This window comes from Terrapene carolina, unplaced genomic scaffold (assembly GCF_002925995.2).
Source record: "Terrapene carolina triunguis isolate 2854851 unplaced genomic scaffold, T_m_triunguis-2.0 Scaffold95, whole genome shotgun sequence".
Classification (NCBI taxonomy): Eukaryota; Metazoa; Chordata; order Testudines; family Emydidae; genus Terrapene; species Terrapene triunguis.
This window is the reverse complement of record NW_020664446.1, coordinates 50,114,543-50,142,031: the sequence shown is the minus strand read 5'-3', so window position 1 is coordinate 50,142,031 and position 27,489 is coordinate 50,114,543. Positions and strand designations below refer to the sequence as shown.

Here is a 27,489-nt window from a genome sequence, read left to right as displayed (position 1 = left end):
TCAGTTTATAAATTGTTTTTAGATACAAGTAATGTAATAAGGATAGGCCATCATTTTTTATTTTGTTTTTCTCAGCAATTGCCTAGCTCCTCACTGAGGTAAACTCTTGGTCAAAAGGAAATGGATAACTGCTTTTGTAAAACAGCATAGGGTTGGTGGTGTCAATTAAAATGATGGGTAAATAGGATCTGTTTTGTGTTGCTGCATGTAACTTGAAACATGTTGATACTAATTTGGTTAGTGGACATGTAAAAGCTGGATTTCTTCTGTTCAGATGGATCGAAATAAGTATGGTAGATGGGTTTTAGGGGAGAACTCCAAGGACCATTATTTTAATAGCTTAATAATAGTACATGTCAAAGGACATTGTGTTTCATTTAATCTGTCTTTAGTGCTAAGAACAGTTTTAAGCCACCTGCCATATCTACAAATAAGTTTGTTTCAGAAAAGCGTGGCACAAGCTTAAGTACTCTGCTAAATAGGAATAGGGGATTACTCTGTGTGTTTAATATGTTGACACATACAAAGGCTTCCATATATTATTATTTGTAATAGTTTATACTTATAGCCCCTTTTCATCAGAGTATCTCAAAGCATTTAACCCAGGTGAGTAACTTATTATTCCCATTTTACAGGTGAAGAAGCTCCGGCACAGAGAGGTTGACTGAGCCCTAGTCTACACTTAAAATTTAGACTGACCTAGCTAACATTCACATCCCTGAGTGCCGTAATTAAGGTGACCTAGGCCCTGGTGTAGATGCGGCAAGGTTGACCGAAGAATTCTTCTGTCAGCCTAGCTGTTGCTGTGTTGCTGCAGTTCCCGTAGAGTGGACATACCTTGAGTGACTTGCTCAGAGTAAAGCAGTGAGTAGCAGGGCTAGGAACACAACTCAGTTCTCTTGACTTTATCTGCTCTACCCACTGATCTATCCTGCCTTTCATTGTGAGGCGGAAGATCTTGACTCCCAGAAAGCCATAACAACATATGCAAATAATAGTTTATATTTTGAATGAAGTTTTGTTCTTGTTGTATAGATGGTCATGTAGCCCCTGTGTGACAGTCTACTCACCACAATGGTGCCTCCTGCTGGCCATCACAGGGATTAGCTCTGCCAGCTGGTGCGCCCTCTCCAGGTGGTGCCTCTTCCGTTGTCTCCTCCGCCTGCAGATCCGCCTCAGTCCAAGTACCACAGCATGCTCTTCATGACTCGGCCCCCACAGCCGTGTTGCCATGTGTGTTTTCCCCCTTCTGGGGGTAGGTATCATTCCACCAGTCTAGCCACCTCCCCCCCGGCCCCCTCTTTCCCCCCCCCCCCCCCCCCGCCCCCCGATCACTGCCAGCAGCTACTCTGTCCAAGATGCTGCCCTTGTTGTAGCCTGCTAGGAACACAGTTCTCACTCCGCAAGCTCCCCAAAGCAACTGACATTGCTCTGCCCTGCAGCTCCTTTTGTACTAGGCCCTTATGGGCAGCTCCGTGCAGCCTCCCTCCAATTGGCTGCTTCCTGTGCAGCCTCCCTAGGCTGCTAGGAGGACTGACCTCCCCTCCTCCTTTCTGGGAGGGGCTATGGCAGGCCCAGGAAGCCTCCATTAACCCCTTCCCCTTGGGTGTGGAGTGAACACCCCATCACACCCTATTCCAAAGCCCACTGAAGTTAGTCTTTCCGTTGTCTCCAGTGGGCTTTGGATCAGGCAAATAAAGCACAGACTTTTGTATTCTTATTTTAATGCAGTGGAGAGATCCAAAGGAAGGTCACTAACTCTTCCTACCACAAAGAGATTCCTCATTCGTCACTCTTCAAAGGTCTATATCTAGCTATCCAAATGGGGAATGAAACAAGCAGAACAATTTTTGTACACTGTTGCTGCAGCTGGCTCATTATACTGTAACCAACTATACTTTTAAAAGTGAACAGAAATTGTAATAATAGAAAATGAAATCCTTAAAGAATGAAGTTCCCAGATGATTACCTGGTTCTTTAATGAGGTTCTATAGCTGTGTTGATCTGTCCACACTACAAACCAAAAATGAGCTTGGATGTAGACACCTTGAACAACTATGAGCTGCACCTCTGAAAATCAGGTCATTTATTTAGATGCCTAATGAGTCACCCATACATAAAAACTTGCCCTCAACTTTTTTGTGTCTGTTTCCCTGTTGGTAAAAATGACATGATATTTGTTCTTCAGGAGGGTGTTAAGCTTTAATTTATTAACATTTGCAAATCACACTGACGTCCTAAGATAGTGCATATTGTTATTTATTACTGTAGTATCACCATATTTGTGGAAAATGCAAATGTGTATGTGAGGACGTCTGTAGTTACTAAAATAGACTTAGCAATAACAATGATAATATTTTGTCTTCCATGAGAGAATCTCAATGCACTTTACAAGCCTCACGCCTTATCGCACCTTTTTGAAGTACGGAAATACTGTTATTCCCATTTTACAGATGGGAAAACTGAGGCACAAAAGGTTAAGTGACTTGTCATGGTCACAAGTAAATTTTTGGCAAAGCCAGGAATTGAACCTAGGTCCACTGTCTTCCACTCTTATGTTTACCAATAAAACTGACAAACAAGAAAACCAAGAAGAAATGGAGGAAGAAAGAACAGAAGGCAAAAGCCCTGGTTTTCAGGTGTATTCTAGCCCCCTTTTGCTCTTCTCCGGCATAAAAGGGCTGAAAAGCAGCCAGATCTTTCCAACAAGGGGCGGGAGGGAGAGTGACTTGCACACACTGTGCTGTCACTATTCTGTGCCATCAGACTATTTCTTGGGGACTGTTGCAGCCCCTCATATACTAGAGCTGTCCTATCTTATGCTGATGGCCAAACCAGCCTCTGCTAAACACAGAATCCTGGCGGTACAAAGGTGACATTCAGCCTTCTCTGCACATTCTCAGACTCAGCTGACCATTGGGGGGCCAAAAAAAAAAGAAATAGTGCCAAGTGATGTCTCAAAGTGCAGATTTGTTTCTGAGGTTAAGGTAACTAGCTTGAAGAAATTCCCTGGATTAGAAAAGTGATCACGTTAGTCCTTTTTGTAAAGGTTGTTATTTCCCATAAACATAGTAGAGGTAATTCCCTTTTTTTTCATTTTGTGATTGGAGGTAAATAGGGCCTTTCTGGTACTCTAGAACAGGGGTGGGCAAACTTTTTGGCCTGAAGGCCACATCAGGGTTGCGAAATGGTATGGAGGGACGGGTAGGGAAGGCTGTGCCTCCCCAAAGAGCCTGGCCACTGCCCCCTATCCTCCCACTCCCTGACTGCCCCCCTCAGAACCCCTGACCCATCCAATCCCCCCTGCTCCTTGTCCCCTGACCGCCTCCTCCCAGGACCCCTGCCCCTAACCACCCCCCTGGGAACCCCCCCCCCTTATCCTTCCCTCCCCCCCTGCTCCTTTCGGACTGTGGCCCTGCGAACATGGGCAGAGGACTCAGGAGGAGCAGGGGCAGCTGGAGAGAAGCAGCTGTTTTGCCTTCAAAGCACCGCTTCTCTCCGGCCGGCTGTGTGGCCGCCTGGTGCTCCTCCTGAGTCCTCCGGCCACACTCCCGCCACCCGCACCGCCTGCCTGCTCTCCTGTGGGGGGGTGCACCGCTGCTGAGCTGCCCAAGTGCCTGGCCCTGGGGCCCCCTGTTGTTGGGGGGGCCCCGTGCCAGGGCACCCTGTGTTCTCTTGTAAATCTGCCCCTGAGCCACGCCACTCGGCCGGAGCCGGCCACACCACTGGCAAGGTGAGCTGAGGCTGTGGGGGAAGGGGCACAGCAGGGGAGGGGCCGGGGCCGGCCAGGAGCTTAGGGGCCGGGCAGGACGGCCCCGTGGGCCGTCGTTTGCTCACCTCTGCTCTAGAAGAATTTTCTGGTATACAATAATGTGATGGCTGTGAATATACATTTTAGTGGTATGAAGATGTAGAGCCTTCAGTGGCAAGCCCAAGAAGGCAGAATTAATGGGGGCAATAACCACCTCTGATATGTGCACAGAAACTAGCTCCAAGATTAAGACAATTTTTGTATGTCCCCAGGAAATATGATAAGGAGGCTAAATAATGATTGCATCGCTAGCAGACTGCTGAGTCCATTAGCTTTGCTGAGTGCAGTCTGGCTGGAGTCCTATAACATCTATTTAAGATGTGGTTTTGTGTAAGGTCTAGTGCTGGGGACGTGAATGTCACTTTTAAATCTTTTTCTTTCTCATCCTTGTTTTTCCTGCTTCCCTCTTGCTGTGTTTCACATAGTTAAGGGGAAAATCCCATTAGTGAACATTGTAGTTTTCTCAAAACACATTTCAGTCTGGAAATTCAAAGTTTAAGGCTGCACTTTAAAAAATAAACCCAAATACTAAAGTATGAAAATGCACAAATAAGGTAACCAAACAACCTTAACTCTTCACTGTCCCATCCTGCTCATCTGTTGCTGTATGCTGAGTAGTGACATTATGATGAGGGATGTGTGGAGGACTTTATAACCTATGACTAGGGACATCTTAAGTCTTTATTTGCAGAGTTGGCTCATAGAGTCAAGGACTCTGAAATATGTGACTGGTTTTGTATGTCAATGGCTGTGATTCCTGCACCGCTGGCCTGGATTCTGCATAATGTTTTCCATTTATTAAAGAGGACGGTCACCCTATTTACAGTAGTGACATGCCCATGCTAAATCTCACAGTATGACACTAATTTACCATTGAACCTTCCCCCATTGGAGGGTGGGGGAATCATCCCCCAAACCATAGAAATATCTGGAATGGGAGCTTTCTCAGCCAGCACTTTAAGAGACTGGGCAATTGAGTCTTTGACAAAAAGAGTTTTTCCCTCAACAAGTTGTTAAGAGTCTGAGTAAAATAAGTATTAAGGGGGGGAAATCAAGTGATTTTAAATTTTTTTTTTAAATGGAGATATCCTATCTCCTAGAACTGGAAGGGACCTTGAAAGGTCATCGAGTCCAGCCCCCTGCCTTCACTAGCAGGACCAAGTACTGATTTTGCCCCAGATCCCTAATTGGCCCCCTCAAGGATTGAACTCACAACCCTGGGTTTAGCAGGCCACTGCTCAAACCACTGAGCTATCCCTCCCACCCTTTTCTCTCAGCTAATCAGTTTTCACTTTCTTGTGTCACATTCCTGCTAGTTTATCCATTTCCAAATAGTCCTCCTACACAAACAGGAAAGACAAAACCTGTTATTTCTAATATAAAAACAAACAGAAAAGAAATCTTTTTTCTTAATTAAAAAAAATCGTTTCAGACCATGTTTATGGGTCATGCAGAAGCAAAAGCTTGAGGTTTTTTGTTTTTTAAATTTCTAGTTGGCATTTGTGCTTGGATGAAGCTAGGTTAATTTAAAATGTCCACTGTTCATATGGCAGCAGCCACTTTAAGATGCTGTGGCTCCCATCTGCCACCCATCCCATGTGCAGGGAATTCCTTCCACATTCCATCCCAATTCACCTCCAACTCCCACACCACACCAGTGCAGAGACTCCATCGCCACTGCCTCTTGCTTTGATTCCCTCCTGCCATAACCGCAATGTAACCAGTCCTCAATTGCCTGGATCCCTTTTCACCATTTGACCTTGATACAATGAATCCCTCATCCCCGGTGAAAGCAACCACTCCGCCCATTTCCTTAGGCAGTGGTTCTTTCCCAGCAGTTTCTCAAATGCAGATTCTCTCACCCCAGTCTCTGCTTCCACAATGCCAGTCAGCCTTTGTAGCTTTTAATCAATGAATGCTGACAGTCTCTATTTGCTATTCTGATGAATGGAAAAATTGTGGATACATCACAGCTCTTTTTCATTTGGTGCTCTGGTAATACAAATAATACTAATTCTAAAATTACCTGCCTGTTCCCAAACATGCTGCTATATCTAATACCATTCAGCTTGCTTACACACAAATAGGGAATAGAAGATTACAATTAAGTTAATGGATATTGTCCATTTTATTATTATTGCACAGCTTGTTCCCAAGATCAAGACTGTTACTATCTTCTGCAGGATTTTGAAGGATGCAGAAATCAGCCATGTTTCCTGCATAGTACTGGCAAGGAAACCTTGTATACCATCTACTCCCTTGTGGCGAGATCTAAGCTGCAGTCCTTGATGTTGTGGAGTTCAAGCATTTCAGCATCTTGTGAGCTTTGCTAGCTGCAAAAGAGAGCCTCCATCTTTGTTATCAGCACAATGTAGTTTGAAGCTCTGCCACAGCAAAAATAGGGAAAAATAGACACCAGAAGACTATAGTGATAGACACAAAGCTTACAGCCCAAATTCCGCATAACAGCATGCATTTGCCTTTCCCGTGTGCTATTTTTAAACAGGCTTGTTGTGATGCATTTAACACATGCAGCACTGGTTTTGAAACATTTAAGCATCACTGTCTTTATTTTGTGCTGAGCTGTGTGAAAGGCTGGTCTTCCCTCATGCTGGTGTAAATCAGGCGGTATGCCAGTGAAGTTATATTTAGTTAAAAGCTGTGAGAGGAGGCTTTTTTAAGCTTATGGTTTAACAGCCTTAACGTTTCCTTAGCAGGATAGTGTATCATGATCAAATTATGGTCTTCACCCCCACAGGCTTGCATTTTAAGTACAAATTGATGTCCTTGATCTATAGTGTATATTCTATGCTGCAGGTAATAATATTAGTCTATATTCACATAGACCCAATATTGAAAGAATGCACTTAGCTAAAGGCTAAATCTCACTCCCCTTCCTAGTGTGTGTGTCATCCTATTAACTTCACTGCGGTACTTGAGTGAGAAAAGTTAGCAGAATTTGGGCCTAAGGGGTTTAAAATAAGGTTATTGAACTTCATCCCCCCCAAAATTAATTTATATGACTTTCTGAATTTAGTTTTGCTCAACTAACTGATCATACTTTTTTGTCCCATTAGGATGTACCCACTAAACTGGTTGCAAAAGCTGTTCCTCTCCCTATGACTGTTCGTGGACACTGGTTCTTGAGCCCAAGAACGGAATATACAGTAGCAGTGCAGACGGCATCAAAGCAGGTTGATGGGGATTATGTTGTTTCTGAGTGGAGTGAAATCATAGAGTTTTGTACAGGAGGTAAGATTGCTAGGAAAAGATACAGCACATAGGGAGAGAAAGAAACCAAACATGCTATATGAAAGGGATTAGCTTCTGTCTGTATCAGCTATTGCGACACAGAATAATTGTCAATAGTCAGTACCTGTGACATCTGGAAATGGAAGGGTTTGTTTAGGCGGCTTATTTTCTGTTCAAAATGTATAATTAAACTGTGGCTACTCCTTTGTTGGTGCCTTGTTGGGAGGTGGGAAAGGAGCCAGCACCCCACAGCCCCTAGGCAGTCTGCCTGTGGAAAGCCTCAGAGCATCACCATCCCCATCCCACCCTGTTCTGTGCTCCAGCGAGCATACATTTACTTACACACAGCTTCATTGGGTTGAAATTCACCCCAGTACACAGAGCCTGCCTGTATGAAAGCCCTGTACTCCTCATTAAGAGTTTTAGTGAGTCCTTGTATGTGCTAACGGCACTGGAGTGAGTTTAACCCTGTATTAGTTGGGCTGTATCAGAGCCCTAGTACTTCCTCTGTGGTAGTGTGTTGTGCTACTACGTTATAAGCACATGGGAATTAGGGATCAGTGTCTAATGGAAAATACCATTAGTAGGAGATAATGCTGACAACCCCTTGTGAAACCTACCACATATCACAGTCATGAGCGGTCATGCAGTCTGGTGGATGGGGATTTTGTGCCTGGCTCTTCCACTGACTGTCACTTTGGGGCAGATTTTTGAAGCTCTAATGCCTAAATCCCAAAAATCTGGCCCTTTGCTGCTCTTTGCTTCGCACTCTTTGTTTTGTACAAGGCATCAAAATAAGTTTAGACTGTGATTTAGGAGATGATAATGTTTCTTTCTTACTAGCAGATAGTCTTCTCTTCACAGATTATTCAAAAGTTCATCTAACACAGCTTTTGGAAAAAGGTGAAGTGATTGCAGGACGTATGCTTAAGCTTTCTGTATTTTATCGGAATCAGCACAAAGAATACTTTGATTATATCAGGTAAGAAACAAACACGTGCAATATTGTCCACATTAAGAGAGTAATTCTAGCTAAGTATTAAAACTCTACACAACATAAAAATATATATTAAGACATAATTTTACAACAGTCTGTGCACTACATTTCCAGTTCAAGAAAAGCGACTCATTTATGTAAGTTTGTACAATTCAGCACTGAATCTGAATAGGAAATAAGTTTTTGGAGTAGAAACTGTGTTTTCACAGCACCTGCTGTAATGGAGTTTCAGTCCTGAGTAAGCCTCTAGGCACCATCATAATCTAAAGACTAAGTAATAATGATGATGATTGATGTACTAGAAATTCAGAATGATATTTCTAAAGATAGGGGATGTACAATTTTGTGCATACATTTGCCTGCAAGTACTTGATGTATACATGTGTCTCATGTATCTGCATGTGCACATTGTACTCAAGCATATGCAACCTGAATAGTGTCATTTAAAGCCAGATCCACAGAGAAATATAGGTGTTGAAATGTCTACTGGATCGGGCCTCACAAGCACAATAGCTAGGAATGCCTACTCTCAGGGTTCTGCAGGGGCTTAGGCACCTGATTCCCTAGACTAAGTTGGCTGTTCACATGTTCAGTGGCAGAAACCCAGGTGCCTAGAGATCATTAATGGTGGAAACTCCAGCATGTAGGGATTTTAGGTGCCTCCAGGGTTAGGCGGCAGCTGAGCAGGGAGTTTGAGGATCACAGTGGTGCCTAAGAGTTGGATGTCGATGCCTACAGTGGCAGTCAGGCACCTAAGTCTTTTTGTGGATCTATCCCTTACTGACTTTTGAATGCCTTGTTGTGCATCCTTAGTGGTCTCTTAACGTGGTTTTTTTTATTATTTGCTTATTTTGCGTATTAGTGCTGAAGTTATAATATTCTTTTGCACAGGCAGCAAAGCTAGACAGTTATCCAATCAAAATATAGATGCCATAACCCCCAACGCTAGAGGTTAGAGCTCAGGATATTGATTGAGCATTAAACAGTGTCTTAGGAAAAGACACCATGCAGTGGCAAGAGTAGTATTCTAAGAAAAACTGGTTTAGGGGTACATTGCCATCCGCTAAGCAATGCAGTAGAACCCTGTTTTTGTACTGCCTTTCAGAGTGGTAGAATCTCTGATTACTTGCCTTAAAGAAATTTAAACATGCTTATTTCTTATACTTTAGCATACGTTAAAGATTTTGGGCCTGTTTCAACACTGCGTTACCTCAGTTTTACTCAAATGTAACTCAGTTTGAGTGAAGTAACAGTTGCAGAAAACTGGAGCAGCTAAGTGCTGGATCAGGCCTTTGAGTTCTGTAATAAGAGCACATCATCCTTTTGGAATGCCCAGGTTTACCTGATCCTCATACCTGCTGGGTGGGGTCACATGGGTGAATCTTTCATAGTTCATAGTACGTGCACATTTGAGTTCACAGAGCTTTGAAAGCTCTGAAGGTACACCACACACACACAGATTACACCACACACACACACACACACACACACACACACACACACACCCCGCCGCCCTGCTGAGCCCAGCCACCAGCACCTGGATCCCCTGCAGAGTCCCATTGCCCCTGAACCCCCCAATGAGCCCCTGTGCATCAGATCTCTCACTGAGCTGCCCACACCCAGATTGCCCCACACCTAGATCCCTCCACACTTGGGTCCTGCTAAGCTAAGCCTGCCTACCCACACCTGGTGCACCTGGCACAAAAGGGCAGGCCCAGCCCTTGCACTGTGCCAGGGTCAGGTGCAGCCTCATTGCTGAATCCCTGTATTGGGGGAGGTGGGGGCTTCAGGGTGATCTCCCACTGCCATGCTGGAGCCACATTTATTTATTGACAAATTAAATTTCAGAATTTGGGTGCATAATTTTTTGGTGCATAATTCCCTCAGGAATATAGAATACATGAAGATGTTCAGAAACAGGCAAATTCAGGGTCTTTTACAGTTGGCAAAGAATTTCTGGCTCAGAAGGTATGATGATGTGCTCTAGACTAAGCTGTTGGTGACCACTAAGCCTGGCAACATTTTAAAAAAACAAATCATCCCATCATGTGTAACCCTTCAACTAGCATTTCCTGCCTCAGTGTTGTTTTGCCTTATGATTTAGAAGACCTCTGATGGGCTCCAGGGACTTCTAAGTAGTAAACAGTAGTGCACAAAGTGGTGTAGTTAGGGCTAGAGTGGGAGGGTTCCAATGGGTGTCTCAAGAGATTGTACAGCACACAGCAAGACCTTGGTCTGTTTACTAGGTAAACCTTGATCCTGCGACACCATTACAGTTTTTTTTTAATGTGGCATATAATTAACATACACTTTAATCATGACTGCTTCCTTTAAATAGACAGCATGCAAAGTGTCTCAACTCCTTAGCGAATACTAACCTATAATTAGCCTAATTGGCCACTGGATGTCAGTATCTTGTCACAGAAATACAGCTTCAAGCACATTTTTCAGGTTGCAGAGAAGGTGGCCTTTATCTTTTTTTTTTTTGGAATATGTTTAATTCATAACAACTTAATCTCCTTTTCAGACCCTATCTTCCCAGAGCACTACTTCTGCAAAGATAAAGATGGTGGTCTTGAGAGGGTCAGAAGGCTTCTGAAGTTTACCTCACAGCTATATGAAAAATTTTAGTCAGAAGAAGGTGTATGATTAGAAATGGCAAGAATTTTTAGGTGCTAGCACATAGGTGATAAAGCCATTGTTCCATATGCCACTTAAAACAATCTTTGACAGACAGTATATTTACCAACATCATGGTTAACAATTGTCTTACAAAGTAACTATGTAAGAAACACTAGCATAGCTCCCATTCACTTCAGTAGGAGCAAGGACTAAACCTGCTTTCCATGAGCATATAAAAAATGAAGCAACCTTACATTCTATTGTTATAATTTAGCTGAAAATAAGAATTTCTAGTCAGGGGTTTACCTTGGACTGTCACAAAAATAAAAATCCACCCCACCCCATCCCCAAAACTATTCCAAAGCAGTGAGCAACCGCTAGGGGTCGTCTGTTAGCCTGATGGGTAGTTTAAGCTTTACAAGCAAACAAATTTCACCTGTGCTGGTTACAGATAAATCCGATGCTGGGTTTGCCTGATGTTTAAATTGCTTACAAGAGCACAGCTACCATTGAACTCAAAGGGAGTTTTGTACGTGCAGTATTGGGCAATAGCTGCTAGTTATGCCACTGGCAGGTGGGCTCTAGTCTAAGGTAGTGCACATGCAGATGCATTTGCCTGGCTGAAAACAAAATTTTCTAACAAAGAATGGTTTATTGAAATCAAAATGACTGGGGTAGAGAAGGGAGAAATCTGCTATACAGGGAAATTTACTGTCCTTTATACGCTGCATCGAGGCACTACATCAAGTCAGTCAGCCATTCTGTTTGTCTCTGTACTGAGAGTGTGTGACTGAAAAGCGCTCACGTGATATTTATAGCACATTGGCATTAGAGCTTCTCTTGCTACCATCAACCCAAGAAACAGCTCATGTAGTTCAGCATATAATGCCCCATATTACCAGATGATGGCCTGAACTGAGCATGGCGTTCTTAACACAAGCAGTTTTCGTTGGTGATGAAAAGTGTTTTTAAGACTTGTCAATTTGCATGAAGGAATGATGGTGGTTGAGCACACCAGGTAGGTGGCAAGAGTTCTGTGAAATGTAAAGGAGTACGTGGCCGTGAGACCGGGAATTGTCTTGTCGTTGAGACTTAATAGTCTTCAACCAAGGCAGAAAACAAAAGGAAATCAGTCATAGCTTTGACAAGAGAAGTGACCTAACCCAAGTGGTGATAGTAAAATAAGTTTTATAGATAGGAGGGCGCTGAAGATTCATTGCACTTTGAAAGTATTTAGGCAAACAGAAAGTGAGATATACCTGGACATGTTTTTATATGTATACAAACATACACAGAGTCGGTGCACTTCACTAACAGTTGAACTGCAATGCAAGGGATTGGATTTGTGTATTTAGGTTTAGGATAATTACAGCTGGAAAGAATCAAATTATATCTCATCTTGGGTCCAGTCCTGCTTCCATTCAAGTTGATGGCAGCCAAATTGGGCCATGTATTAGCAATGTGGAGAAACAGCTTCTTTAGAAGAAAATGAAATGGGGTCTTAGAGGGGCCAAAACAGATTAATCCTCCTCAAATTTATTAGACTGAGATTATCATCTTCACCACTTCTAACTTCCAGAGCTGCACAGGCAGGACTCCACAGTGGTTGTATGGGTTAAGCACTCCTGTAATTCAAAATCTGTGAAGACCTATTTAAATAAAACAGAGAGAGAGACTTTTTGTGTTTGAGTCTGCTTAAGTTACTCCCGATCATGTAAGTAGGAGCCAAGTAAGCCGCAGGTTTTGGGGGGCATGTGGGCAATTCCCTGACATAGTGTCACTGAAAAAAAAGGGGGGGGGGGAGAAATTAGCCATCATGTGAATTTGTGTACAGCATCCACTAAAAATGTTAAAAAATATTGCAACATGATTGGGTTCATTTGTAACTTTCAATGTAGACTTAAAATCCCACTAGTGTTACAGTTGCTGAGGAAAAATATGGTGGGTGGGTTTTCTGTTACTGTTTTTGCCTCTTTATCCACACAACTCACCTCCAGAAGCAGAGACAAGATGGAAAAGCAATTCCTTCTCACCCTGAGCCCCGGTCACGTCTTCATTTATTTGTCTTTGCTTTCCTTTGATTGTGGGGTGGTGTTAACCTTATTTTTCAAATGACTGGTTTCTCTTTGTGTCCCTTGTGACACAGTGGTAGTCCTATAAGTAATCAAACTTGTACTCTTCACTGCAAAATAAACAATAATAGTCATTCATTTTTAGAGAGCAACATGGAAATGCAATGCAGCCTTCTGTCAAGGATAACAGTGGTAGCCATGGCTCTCCAATCAGTGGGAAGTTGGAAGGCATCTTCTTTAGCTGCAACACTGAGTTTAACACGGGGAAGCCACCACAAGATTCACCTTATGGAAGATACAGGTTTGAGATTGCAGCCGAAAAACTTTTCAATCCAAATACTAACTTGTACTTTGGGGACTTCTACTGCATGTACACAGCTTATCACTATGTCATTCTTGTTATTGCCCCTGTTGGCTCACCAGGAGATGAATTCTGTAAGCAGCGCCTTCCTCAGCTAAATTCAAAGGATAATAAATTTCTGACCTGCACCGAAGAAGATGGCATCATGGTTTATCACCATGCCCAGGATGTTATTTTAGAAGTAATTTACACTGATCCTGTGGATCTTTCCCTTGGCACAGTTGCAGAAATTACTGGTCATCAGGTAATGAGCTCGTCTACTGCAAATGCAAAAAAAGATCCCAGTTGCAAGACCTGCAACATCAGTGTTGGACGTTAATCCCTACCCCACTTTACTTAGGAGCCTTTGAACCTCTGTTGTCCATTTCCATTGTCAGATGTTCTCTTCAGAAGCATGCACATGCCGCTGTCACCAAAAGCAAACACCAGTTTTTCAAATTCATTAATAGCATTTTTAATATAACTTCCCTCCTTCCTTCTAATAGTTTATAGCATTAGGGGAACAGAAATCTTGAATTTTTTTCTGACAACATTTACACCTAGATGCTGCAATTTTTGTTTGTTTGTTCCTGGCCAAACATAACAAAAACCTATATAAACTGCTTTAGCAAAATAAAAATAATGGCTTATAATGGTGTTTAAATATGCATTTATTTTAATCTACTGAACAAACACTGGGATAACTCCAAACAGCATGAAAGGTTGTAATTGCAGCATGATTTAAATCTTGAAGCCTAGAAATGTCAGCACTTCCAACTTGTTGTTTGACAGTGTTATTTATATTAGCTAACTGGAAACAAAAATTGTGTTTAAACATAATAAATATAATAGAAAAATATTTTATTTGTACTGTTGTATAAAATATTATACAATCATATAGAATATATAGAGTACATTTTAATAGCAATTGTATACATATGTCATGAAACCATTTTCTCTTATCAAAGATGTAGTTTGTAAACCTCAAATAGTTGTGTATCTGTTCCTGTTGCTCTTAGATTACTTTAATTAAAACAGATTTAGAAAGGAGATCACTCTGATCCATAAAAGTTATAAATTGTCAAGTCAATACAGTGAAACAGCAAACCTCATAGAAATAAAAAAAAAAAATCCACATTGTGTAGTGGTCACACTTTTTCCTCCAAACCATTTGAAAATGGGTACTACTTAAAATCATGCTGAAAGATTACATACAATATAAATACAAACGTGGTTGTACAGAATAGACTTCGGAAAATGAACGTTTCCTTAAGATAGCAAAACAGGTGGCTTATATGCAGTTAATACAAAATGTCAATTTAAACAAAAGACTAAACATGATGCAACACATTTCCTTTTTAAGCTCTTCCTTCATGTTTGGGTTAGACATTTTCCCATTATACCTGCCTTTGATTTGTAATGAAAAATAGAAAATGCTGACAATCCTTCTGTGAAATATTGCACTTTACACAGAAATGACGTATCACAAGAGTGAGGAAAATCCCTTTACATTACAAAGTGGGGTGTGCTGAAGGATGCATAATTCCAACAGAAAAATATTTTTGTAGCCTTACTTTTAGGAAACAAGAAGGCCAGAGTTCCTCATCTCACAACCATGACGTTCAATTATATACTGCATACATTTATCTATCCAAAATATCTTGTCAGAATGCAATAAACTATTCTCCTCATTATTTTAATATAGATATCTAACACAGGAAATACTTTAACATTTTACAAAGTGCATGCTTCCAAACAAGCTTTGGTAGTCCGAAAAGCAAAATTTTATAGCATCAGGCAAAATAAAGTGCTATGTTTAATACAGAACTAAAAATCAGCATGTATGATCAATTTATTTTACTGAATTTTGTTTAGGGTACTATAAAAGTACTGCCAACCATATTTAACAGGCCAGCACCTAGTACCTTTACATTGTCTTATACTACCCTTTGGCAAACCTGAAACAAGCATTCCTTCCCTACCCAGTGAGTCCTTGTTGCTTTGCCAAATAGACGTTTTCTCATTTGCAAAAAACATGATTGCATTTGGCAGTTATTTTACCACTTTCTTTTTCTCCAGCAGCCTCAATTTACTCAGCTCCAAGAATGCAGGGCCAAATTTTGTCCATGTATATGCACCTCTCTTTGAAGCCAATGGGAATTGCACCTATGTATCTAAGGGTAGAATTTGGTCTATAGCTTTTTAGTTAACATATGATGTTCTAAGTTGTTTTGCCTACAGTGGATTACACTGCTTTTGAATGAGACAGAGTGGTGGATTTCTGATTATTTTTAGAATCTGGAGGGCATTCCCTAACGGATTATAAATTTTAAGGTAAAGCGGGTTAGACTAAGGGCCTAAACTACTTTACAGTGTCCCTTTAACTTCTAAGATTATCATAGTGCACTTCAAGGCTTTTCCAAAAGGAAAAAATACAGTTCACTCATTCCCGTTTACATACTCTTACACACATTACCATCCTCTCCTACTCTCAGTTAATAAGATTATTAAAGTGCATCAGATTCTCAGTGTGTCTAATAACTGTGCAGAAAGACCCAGACCTGTAAAATTCTTTTTGTTTGTTTGGGTTTTTGCTAGCAATCACTAGCTATGTATTTCATTGACTTCAAATTGTTTTAGAGACGTCGTGCTTACTGATGAGAACCTCTAAGAGCCTGAGTTTGGCTTTTGTGTGCTTATATTCAGAGTACTCTTCAGCCATGGGGATGCGATCTTCCTTTTGCGGACTCCTGAAACAGTCAAACAGAGCTCTGTCATTTTATGACACAGAAGAAAAATAGTTTTTAAAATTATTTCTGCTGTGATTGTTTTTTATATTTGTTTCTAATTGTAGATGCCCGTAGACATATGAAAAGAGCACACTATCGTGAAGTAGGATTATAGGAATGGCAATTAAAACACTGAATTCTGAGGTTTAGATTATACAAGGCAATCACATTTCTTGTCAGCTGTGTAAGTAATAATTACTTCACTCCAAGATATGCAGATATGTTGTTGTACAGTATTATGGAAAATATAACTACCATGGTACCACACTATGGTTTTCTTTTTGAACCATATATAGACCGGCTCCAATACCCAGGGAAATCCATGGAAAAGCTCCCATTGATCCAGAGGGCATTGGACTGAGACCATAGAGTCTGAGACCATACAAGTTCTTTCTGCTGATATTCATCACGATAGGAAATCATCCTGACCTACCTGAGATCACTCAAGGAGTTAAAGTTGTTTTCATTCAGGACATGTCATGAGTTCAGTAGCATTTAAGCAAATTGAGCAATTTAAATATTATACCCTCACACATTGCTCCTCATCAGAGCAATATTGTGATGTGAAAGTGTGAGGGGGCCACATTTTTGAAAAATTAGAATGAAAGCTCACCTTGTTTTAGGTATAATCTGGAATTTACCAATAAACCCCCAACACCCTCCTCCCCAAAAAAAACAAAACAGAAAAAAACTTCATCAATAAGATCTGTATTAAAACCAACAACAAAATGGCTCCTCTCCGCTCACAGGGACTAATCCAAAGCCCACTGATCTCAGTGGAAAGACTATTGATGTCAATGGGCTTTGGATCAGGCCCACACTACCTACACTTCTGGCCACACCTAGCCCATTTAAGAAGACAGAGTTGACTGCCACCAACATACCAGTCATGGTAAAAAGTCTCCAGGAAAGTTCAGCTTTACATTTATAAAAAAAAACACTACCTATTTGTCTGCATATAAATTCTGTAAAATCAGGAGATCCTAATAGTGCATATGTGGCAGACACAGCTGCTGCTGGACTACTCCAGCCCCTGACTAGGAGTTACATTGCTCCTTCTGTCAATAAGCCTAGGGAAGGAAATTTCTGGACTGATCCTCTGGCAGAGTTCCCTGTGGATCTGCAAGGGGTGGCTTTTCCCCCTCACAGGATATGTTATGGGGGCTACCCTAAACCTGGAAGAACTTCAAGGATCTGCACCGATCCTGGAGGAATTGTCTGAGCAAAAAATCATCTCCATAGAGGCCTGATGCCTCCACGTTGCTCCCAGCAGTCCCCTTCTAATCCTGGGCTGTAGCTACCCTTGGGACTCTCAAAGCACAAAAGATAACAGCCCACTCCAGCCCAATTACTACAGGTAAGTCCCTGCTGCTTAAGAATATGTTCTTTAATGGAAACATAAAAATCTGCTTAAAATACATGAAAAAGGTTTTGTTTTACCTTCCTGTTTGTTTAAAGAACTGTTCCTCAAATTCTCTCAGAGCTTTGCGAAGCCTTTTCTTGTCAGCTCTTGTTTCTCTGAGATGTTCAAGTAGCACAGGCCTACAAAGGAGGTAGAGGAAGTTGAAGCCTATGTGGACTTGGAAATAGTTAAAACATTAGGGCTGGATGTGGCCCTTCAATATGCGCACAGTGACAGGTGTGTCTATTCATCTCAGTGCCAAATTAGACCTGTTAAATTCAAGGGATCCTAAAATTTTCTTCCAAGTCTGAGTATAATGGATTTATGATAGCACAAGTGTAAATCTGCAGCATTTCCTTGCTTTTGGTGCCATTCACACTCCTCTAACAAAGGGAATGCAGAGAATCTATGGAAGGAAGCAATAAAACACTCCGACCCTAATCCTATGGGCACCCTTAGTTCTATGTGGAGTTCATGGTGCTTGGCATCTCACAGGGAGCACATGGCACCTTATAGTTTCAGGCCCATAAGTAACAAAGGGGATAAACGATTAGCAGCATAGGACCTGATCCTGCAAACACTTACCATCAAATGCAGTGCTGTTTATTGTGAGTCAGTGGAACTGCACATTGTAGTAAGAACTAGGCTGGGCAGCATTTGCAGGATAAGGTCCTTAGGCAGAAGATAAAACACTTTCAGAATATGTCCTAAAAGATACTGTTTCATAATAATGTGATGCGCTGAGAAATCTCAGCAGCACTTCTGCATGCTGCATCATTTACACAGTGTGAGTTCCACAGAACAACATATATTCTTGTTATCTTCACTCACTTGGTAGGACCTAACAGACTTTATTCATGCCTCTGACTCTCAGGTGTCAATCAAAGCACATGGGAAATACAAGGAATATTATAAGATATGAGATCATATTCATCCATAGCGTGTGTTTTAATCAATGAGCACCAGGGCTGAATGACATCAGCACACATGCATCCCCACAACTGAACAACGTGACCATAATCTGCCCTTTTCATAGAAACACAAAACATAACAAGATTCCAAATCACTGTTTGTATCACTTTTTGGAGTTTGTTGACACCCTTGTTGACAGCAATAATTTTCTTTGACAAAGATATAATAGAATTATGTTAACATAGTGAAAATACATGAACAATTATACCAGGCCAGACTGAATTTACAATAATTCTTATAGTCTACTATTGTACATTTTAGAAATGTGATAATATAATTCAGATTCTTCAGTTGAAAAGGTGTCCTCTTTCACATCAGCGACACTACAGTTGTGAAATATGAAATGTAACCAATAGAACTGCAATATATAAATGAAAAAAAACTAGCCTGGTTGGTCAAGCCACCACTAATATTGAAGTCTCCTTATCCAACGTGTGTTATTCCACAAGAGTCTTAAGAAACTAAGTAGATAAAGGTCTACATTTTCTGACAAAAAATAGGTAAGTCGACAAATCATTTATACTATGTCATCATGTGGTCTCTACCTATTTGCATATCATTATTTCTCTTATATAGGTATATTCCTCTGCCTCTCTCTGGATTTAGGCAGATCACCCTAGAGCTGTCTGACGTACACAAAGTACAGCAAACTACAGGTAAGTTGATCAAATAAATATCCTGACTCTACTTTCTCTCATAAAAAGGAAATAACTTAATCCTTAGGTCTAGAGCTTCCTGACACTTGGGAGATTCTGACAGTAAGTATAGATCATGCTGTGACTAGAACATGTAAGTGGTTTGTTTTGTTTTTTGATGTATTAAGAAAAACTGCAACACTCACATTGTGGCCTCATGTAAATTGGACAGAGATAGGGCTGATTGTTTGATTGCCTTTTTTTCATCCAGAGGTGAAACAATTGCAGGCTCATTCTCCTCATCTGAGCAATAAAGATGGTCATCTACAGGAAGGTTAGATGCCGGACTGGATGATGATTCATGGCTGCTTTGAGAATGGTCTTCATCTGAATCTTCTTCCTCCTGCTTGTAATCATTATCAAATTAGCTGTCTACATGTTATTATTTATTGAAAATACAAGAGGTTACAGGTATTAAAACTAATAGACACACTTTGAGATTTTTCACTATAACCGCTAATGGGACAAATTGCTTTGTAAGACATTACTTGCCATGACTAAATGTGGCAGAATCTGGCCCTTACTTCCATAAGTAGCTCTACTAATTATTTACTGTTGATTACTCATACAACAAAAAGTTTGCAAGAACATGCCTTTAAATAGGATTTAGGGCATGATTCTGAAACCTTTACTCATTAAACTAGTCCCATTGAAATCAATTAAACTCCCCACGTGAGTAAGGTTTGCAATGAGAGAGCCCTTTGTTTAATTCTCCATAAAGTAAACTTGTACCATTTAGTGTTAACAGTCTTCATAAATTAAAGCTACAATATGCATAAAAGAATAATTCTAGAGGTATTTTTAGGGTTACAAATGGTTTTAGCAACCAAAAAAGGACGACCATATTGCAACACATTTTATAGTTATACTACAGTACAAGATGATGAAATTTTCCACCAAAATATGGGCTTTTTTTAAACTGTTATTTATAGATTTTAAAAACTGCATGGACCAAAGTTCATTAGACGTTAACATGAAGGAAGCTTTAAAGAGATTCTGAAGAAATAAGGTTATGGCTGGGATTTTCAAAGGAATCAATGAACCCTATTGAAATTCAATGTGAGTAGGGTGCCTAACTCCCTGAAGCTCATGTGGAAGTCCCATGCTAACATTACCACAAGATGTGGAACAAGGCTATGTAATTACAATAACTCCTCACTTAAAGTCATCCTGTTTCGTTGTTACGTTGCTGATCAATTAGGGAACATGCTCATTTAAAGTTGAGCAATCCTCCCTTATAACGTTGTTTGGTAGCCGCCTACTTTGTCCACTGCTTGCAGGAAGAGCAGCCTGTTGGAGCTAGCTGGTGGAGGGTTAGAACCAGGGTGGATCAGCAGTTCCCCATCAGCTCCCCGCTCCCCTAAGTTCCCTGTGTGGCAGCCGCCCAGCAGGCTTTCAGTTGCCGGCAGTTCAGCTGTCCCTCTCCACATTGCCCTGTGCTGCTCCTGCTCTCTGCCTTGGAGCTGCTCCAGGAGCCTCCTGCCTGCTGTGCGGGGGTGGGGTTAGGAGGGTGCTAATGTCAGGGTGTTCCCCCTCCCCCCTGCTCCTGCCCCCCATCTCCATAGAGCGGGGGGGACACGACAGGGCTCAGGACGGAGGGAGCGTGCTGGCAGCAGCTGCTGTCTCAACTTGCTGATCTACTTAAAAGGGCAGTGTACTTAGAGTGGGGTCAATGCGTGTCTCTCTCTCTCACACAGGGTGTATGTCTCTGTCTCTCTCTGCCATGCTGTCTCCCCTTCCCTCCATTTGTGCTGCCTTGTAGAGTGTGAGGCTACATTAACAACATATTAACCCTTGAGGGCTTAGCCGAGTGCTAGTTCATCATTTAACAGTAAGGCATTCCCTGGGAAATATCCCACCCTCTGACTCCACCTACTCAACAAAGCTTCACAATCATCATTGCTGTGTACAGTATTAAATTGTTTGTTTAAAACTTATACTGTGTTTGTGTGTGTGTGTATATATAGTCTTTTGTCTGGCAAAAAAAAAATTCCCTGGAGTCTAGCCCCCCTCCTCCCCCTAGTTACATTAATTCTTATGAGGTGTAGTGAGGCAGTGTGGCTCCCCGCCGCCCCAGAGGGGTACGAGCCCATCTGGAGGCCAGAGTGGGCGGAGCTAGGGAGCTCTGAGCCCATCCCTCAGAGGGTCAGGCGGCGACCCAGAAGTATAAAGGCTCACCCTCACCTCTCAGTAAGGCCCAGCCACCGGAGAGGCCAGATGACTCCAGCCTAGCCCACGACTGGGAAAACCCCGCGGCTCAAGAGGCCGTCAGGACTGGCCGGGCCTGCCCTGCGCCCGCTACCTGGAGGAGTTGCCGGGCGTGCCCTGCGCCCGCTACCTGGAGGAGTTGCCGAGCCTGCCCTGCGCCCGCTACCCAGAGGACCTCATGGTGCGGGACCCCAGAGGACAACACCCTGACCCAGATACTACCTGAGGGGGAGTCTGGAAGTAGCCCGGGGGCAGCCGACCCTAGTCTGGCTGCAGCACTGCCAGAGCCCATGTCAGTGTGTTGCGGCCAGGATCCCCACTGACTCAGCAGCAGGTCTTCTGCCGCTGCTAGGTCCCCGGGCTGGGACGCAGTGGAGTGGGAGGGCCTGCGTCGCCCCCTGCCACCCAACTCGTGGGTGGCAGTCTCCCCCCTCTACCAGGCCTTTGGAGGCTTGGGCCTACTGCTACTGCTCAGCCCTGCCTGAGGGCCTGAGCCCCTGACTCATTGTTGCCCCGCCCTGACCTAGGGCCTGGGCTTGCTACTAATTGTACTGTTGTTGCCCAGCCCTGCCTAAGGGCCTGAGCCCCTGACTTATTGTTGCCCCGCCCCGACCCAGGGCCTGGGCCTGTTTCTATTGTACTGTGGTTGCTCAGCCCTGCCTGAGGGCCTGAGCACCGGACTCCATGTTGCCCCACCCTGACCCAGGGTCTGGGCTTATGGTGATTGTTCCAGTACCACAAGGGCTGCCGAGGAAGACCCTGCGGCCAGACTAATTCCCCCAAACCTTAACTGTGTGTAGAGAGCCGGTGTGGCTCCCCGCCGCCCCAGAGGGGGGTCGAGCCACGGCAAACCCTTGTACACAGGGAAATTGGATTCACTTAACATCATTTTGCTTAAAGTAGAATTTTTCAGGAACATAACTACAATGTTAAGCGAGGAGTTACTGTAGTATTTTCTTTGATAGTGATGAGACAAGCAATTTACATAGGGTAAGAATCGGCTACTGCAGCTCACATTCAGTGGTACCTCATTCTGCAAGGAGTGCTACTGAAATGGGGAATTCACAAAGTAAAGCACTACCCAGTGTGAGTAAAGACACCAGTTCTACCTCATCAATTTTTGACATGTATTTTATATTTTTTAAAAAACGTTATTTTTAACAATCAGAATCACGTACATGAAAAGGTTTTCTTTCTTTCACACAGGTATAGCATTGATCAAAATGCTATGCTAAGATCTTAATGTGCTAAGTAGTAATGAAAGTATTTTCAACAAACAAAGATCAAGGAGGATATATCAACAGTATAATAGATAGAATTGCTTTCATTTTGTGGTGTAGATTTGTTTGTAATGGTGAAGGTTAAAAACTGAACTCCCTCATCTGATCCCCTCCCCACCCATGTAAACTGATTGATTCAGAAATTGATGTTTTACATCATGACCTCTGGCATGGTTTAGGGTTGAATCATGTAGGATGTTTACTCCTCTTGAAATATCAACTAGATGATTTGATCAATAAGTATTCTATAAGCCCTTCATGTGTAAGAGTGATTAGAATGTCACTAAACTGGCATACAAAGCACAATTCAGAATCTTGTATAGCTTCTTTATGATAAATACTAATTCTTTCCAACTTACAATTGTTGTAATCAAAGATGGTGTTGAGAGAAGTTGCTTGATAATTCTGTATCTGTCATAAAGAGGCTTCATAATACTCCTCTCTTGTTTAGTTACCTAAAAAGAAACCGTAAGAAAGTATATTCTTCTCAAAAACAAGCATTATGGGCCATATTCTGCTCTCATTTATACCAATGTAGCTAAGGAGAATTTGGCCTTACATGTAATATTGCTTTAGGTAATATTTATGGTAATGGTAGCATAATTCATAAAACATTACAATGTACAATTTGAAAACAAAAGTGTAAACCTATATTCTAATGAAAAATATACAAGGTGGAATCTTTGCCTCCTTGCTGCATTAATTTTGGGAAAAGGGTGAACTGGTTACATTTCCCCTTCTGAAGATGCTGATATTGTTAAAGGAGTTAGTTTTCTCTGTTCTCTCTCTAGTTAACCCCTGAGCATCAGATGTGCCTAATTTAGGGATAATGCTTTTTGTTTTTTAGTTTGTGTACTATGAACCCAATCCAACCAAAAATACTTACAGCCTATCAAATTGCATAAGTCATGTAAAGGCTATGGATTCTGGCTGTGCAACAGGCCATCCTACTCTATTAAAAGAAAGAGTTGGCCAGTCACGGTAGCCCGAAGAGGTAAAAACATACCTAATCTATTTAACTGTGTAGGATACCTGCATCTTGGCAGAGGGTTAGACTAGATGACCCTTGTAGTCCCTTCTAACTCTGTGGTTTCATACCTGTCCTAGGGCAACATTATCAGAAAGGAATTACCTGCAAATGAGTTCATCACCTCCCTGTGCTCCACAACACCCTATTCTCAAATCCCTGTCAATCCCCACACTGACCAATTAAGCACTCATGGGAATTGCTGCCGCTCTACTGTGTAGAAATTATCTCCACAACTGCAGGTGAGTATGTGGGGGCAGAGGTGGAAGGATATGGATAGACTGCAGGCATGGGCAATAGCCCAGAAATGGAAAGTTATCGGGATATATGGAGTAAGGAAGAGAGAGCAGAGGAATGCTGCTGAATGCCATCAGCCTGTCTAATCTAATCCAGTTATGGAGTATCTTTAAAGTATCCTTCACTGTAGTCTGTGAGTGCTCCTTCTACCCTATATTGTTGCCCTCTGTAGGGGAAGGTGGGTGCTGTTTTTACTCCCAATCACCACATTCAGTTTCATTGCAGTAGACAGGCCTTCTTGCCCTTGACCGCCAAAATGGAGAAAAATATTTTTAAGGCTACAGCCCCTTTTAGCTTCTCCTCTGGCTGACTTTTCAGATAAGCAGGGAAGAGCCAGCCCTCTCTCTTATTAAGATATCAGCAGACTTTCCCAGCATGCTCACTGGCAACCCCAGTAACATTCCTAAGGCTGCTGTTTTAATAATAATTAGCAACTGGCCAGCTTTTTTTTTTAAGTGTAGTCTTTCACTGCACTCCTGCCTCCACAGTGAAGTTTGTAGACCAGTGACATTTTGTTTATGGCTGATCTTTAGTATTTGATAAAAATATAAAGGTAAAATCTTATTTGGAACAAGCAGAGTTTCTGTATTTTTTCGCTGAATATGTTTTTAATTAGTGTTTTCCGTTTTTAAGCAGTTAGTTAGCCTTCAAAGGTAGGTACTCAGAAGTACATTCCTTACTTTTGATACAACTGTTTGACACATACAAATGCATGTGTTGTGCTGGTCACTATGAGCCAAGTTTTCCGAAAGGGACATTCTACATTTGTGTACAGTTCTATTTCTATATATGCCTAGACAGTTGCCCCTAACGTGCATTCATGGCACAATAGCTACTATGGCTGCATTCCTGCGCACACAATAGCTACTAAGGCTGATTTGCCCTTACAGTCAAGCTAACTGTACATATAGATGTAATCACACAATTGTGTAAGGATCTTGGGCCTGCTCTCTTTGACAACTTGGCTATTACTGTTATGAAGTGTAAGATTTTCAGCAACTGTAGTGTGGTGGGATAACACTGCTTAGAATGTTTTGTTAGCCAATCAGCATGCGGGACTTTCTAATATGATGCTATAATATTTACTAAGTAATGTTCTATTATTGTGCTGTCTTCAAGGTTCTGGTTCTAGCATTACACGGAAATATTCCTCAATCTGTGTTCTGCAGTTTATCAATTCTCATGCAGTTACATGCACATCCTGCAAAAAATCAGCATGGAACATGCAAAGTGAGTTGATATAGCGGTTGCCATTACAAATCTTTAAAATGATACCTTTTGACTAATTAAATTTAAGCAGCATTTGCTGTACTTAGTAAAGGGGATACTGGTTGAAGTTTACCCTATGCACATGATCTACACGCTAATTAAGTCCCAGTTAAGCCTCAACCTGCAGGAGAGGGGATTTCACACACCCACCACCATGAATAGAAGAGTAACATTATTTACTTGAAACAACTATTGTAAATATCCTCATGTTAACTAATACACTGGCCAAACTTCTTCTTAATGGTATTTTTTTACTTTAAAAAGTGAGTGAATATAAAACACTTGGGTATAATTACGGATGGTGTAACCAAATAACTGAAAGGAGAGCTGCATTCCACCCCCTCACATCCATATGATTACTACATAGGGGATATGATAGCTGCTTTTAGAAGTATACTTGTAGAAATAATGGGCCAGATCTTCAAAAGAGCTCAACACCCAGAAAGGACAGCAGGGGCAGCTCAGCAAAGCAAAATATCTGTAAAGAGACCTTGCCAAATATTCTGGTCCAGCAGTTGATTTTTAAAAGTATATAACACAACCCTACAGTACTAGAAATGTTGTTATTATTTATTAAATAGGTGAAAATGTCAATGAAGTCAGATTTTATGGTGGTATTAACACATTTTCCTGCATGGTTAGCAACCCAAACACTGCAGCCTTGTGCCAGAGCCTCTACAAGTTCACCCTTGGTTCTCCAACTTCTAATATAATTAAAGTTATGACTAGCTTGTAAAAAATAAATCATGTATTTTATTAGACAATTTAATATCTAAATGTCAGCACAATGTTATTTTCTTGCTGGAAATAAACACCTGACTTCATAATTGGTTAGGTTGGCATGGCAGGCAAACAATTCTTCTGTATTTGAAAATATTAGTAAAGCAGATTTTAGGTGGGAGACAATACCAGTAAGCAGCACTACACATATTAAATTAGCTGAACTGAATGTAGGGCAACAGTTATCTCATGTCTATGTTTAGCGTAATCTAAACATCTTTTCTGCACCCCATTGTACCATTTCTCAAAGGGTCTTCGGTGCTGCTTTTGTCAGAGATGGCACTTTCTAACAAAATGATCTCCACCAGCTCTTATGTTAGAAAGGCCAATTTAAATTAAATACTTTGGGCCCTCAGTTTTGTGTCCTCAGAACATGTGGGCACACATATTAGTAGTCAGTTCTGATATAGTTAGTAGTTTCTAACCCCTTTTCCTCCCCTTCCCTCTCCACCCTGATTTGGGGGGACAGAAACGGGTAGAGATCTATTAATAACTGCACCTGAAAAAATTTGGCCAGTTATCACACCATCAAGAATAGCAGCTGGGCTGAGACCCTGATGACAATCAAGTGTGTTATTTTCAAAATCATTTCACATAAGTGGAGTGCAGCTTTACTACATACAACTGTAGGATAAGTATAAAATATAAAATTAAAGAATTAATGTTAGCTTAAGTTTGGTTAAGGAAATGTATGACTAAACTAGATGATCACGAAGGTCCCTTCTGGCCTTAAAGCCTTTGAGTCTATATATGTGTTGTAAAGAAAGGCCCTGACTAGCAAATAGAAGGAAAGATTTGAAAATAAAAAGTGGTAAAGCCAGAAGGAATAAAGCAGGGAGGATGTCTGGTTCAAAGAATAACTAATGAGATAAGGGGCAATTTCTAAAAAGAAGGCCTCTGACCACAGTGGTGACTGCAAATGGCTTTAAACCAAATACAGAGAATCTGTCTTAAAATGAGCCAACATCCCCTTCCCCAACCCACACACCAGTGTTAAAGTCTATGTGGACCCAGGTGGAATGGGAAAACTGTAGGTCAGCAAGAAGGAGGGGAAGAAAGGAAGTTGTAAATCTTCTCTGGATTAAGACTGGAAATAAGGGTGAACTGTCTCCAGTTGGTTTTTAGCTGAAGTCAGTAATTGGCAATAACATCCCTTGATTGTTAAAGGGTATAAAAAGTAAACTCTCAAAGTCGTCATTGCTAATGCCTGCCTGACCACGCTGGAGCCAACCAATGTGGGCCTAAGCACCCCTGGGCTTAGCCTGCTTGTAACTATCCTGCTCAAATGCTCATAAATGTTTTGTTACTGTTTGGATGTAGTAAATTGCTTATTATGTAGCCTTTTTAGACATGTTTAGAGCAACTGTATAAAATACCATTTGGTCTCAGGACTTAATAAAGGAATTTATGCTTAAACTGGTGTTTGGTGGTTTCCCATATTAATAATTTCAAATATTAATAATTCCAATAACAAAAAACAGAAAACAATTTTGACAATAGTCAGTTATATTCTTTTAGTCACAATTTTAGGGTTACATAGTCTATTATATTGTAGATAAGCTCAAATGTCAGAATACTTTCAAGATTTTAAAACTGAAAGGACCATAGACTACATTCTGCTCCCAGCCATTACAGCGTAAATCAGAATATCTCCATTAAAGTGAATGGCATAACTT

The 27,489-nt window shown here is 41.5% G+C and overlaps 2 protein-coding genes across 6 annotated transcripts in view; one reads left to right on the top strand and one right to left on the bottom strand.

Annotated features, from left to right (window-relative positions):
• PHYHIPL (phytanoyl-CoA 2-hydroxylase interacting protein like) overlaps positions 1-15,679 on the top strand; it is a 57,466-nt gene extending 41,787 nt beyond the window's left edge. For both annotated transcript variants that reach the window (XM_024209737.3, XM_024209728.3), the window contains 3 exons: positions 6,889-7,063; positions 7,928-8,045; positions 12,900-15,679. In XM_024209737.3, the coding sequence (XP_024065505.1) occupies positions 6,889-7,063; positions 7,928-8,045; positions 12,900-13,434 (828 nt within the window). In that variant the 3' untranslated portion in view covers positions 13,435-15,679. The remainder of the gene's footprint in view (positions 1-6,888; positions 7,064-7,927; positions 8,046-12,899) is intronic.
• A 35-nt stretch (positions 15,680-15,714) lies between these two features.
• Positions 15,715-27,489, bottom strand: part of FAM13C (family with sequence similarity 13 member C) — a 95,384-nt gene continuing 83,609 nt past the window's right edge. For 3 of the 4 annotated variants that reach the window (XM_026651010.1, XM_026651012.1, XM_026651011.1), the window contains 4 exons: positions 22,800-22,895; positions 19,099-19,298; positions 17,324-17,425; positions 15,715-15,844 (listed from right to left, as the gene is read on the bottom strand). In XM_026651010.1, the coding sequence (XP_026506795.1) occupies positions 15,721-15,844; positions 17,324-17,425; positions 19,099-19,298; positions 22,800-22,895 (522 nt within the window). In that variant the 3' untranslated portion in view covers positions 15,715-15,720. The remainder of the gene's footprint in view (positions 15,845-17,323; positions 17,426-19,098; positions 19,299-22,799; positions 22,896-27,489) is intronic. The other variant, XM_026651013.1, reaches the window with a different exon arrangement.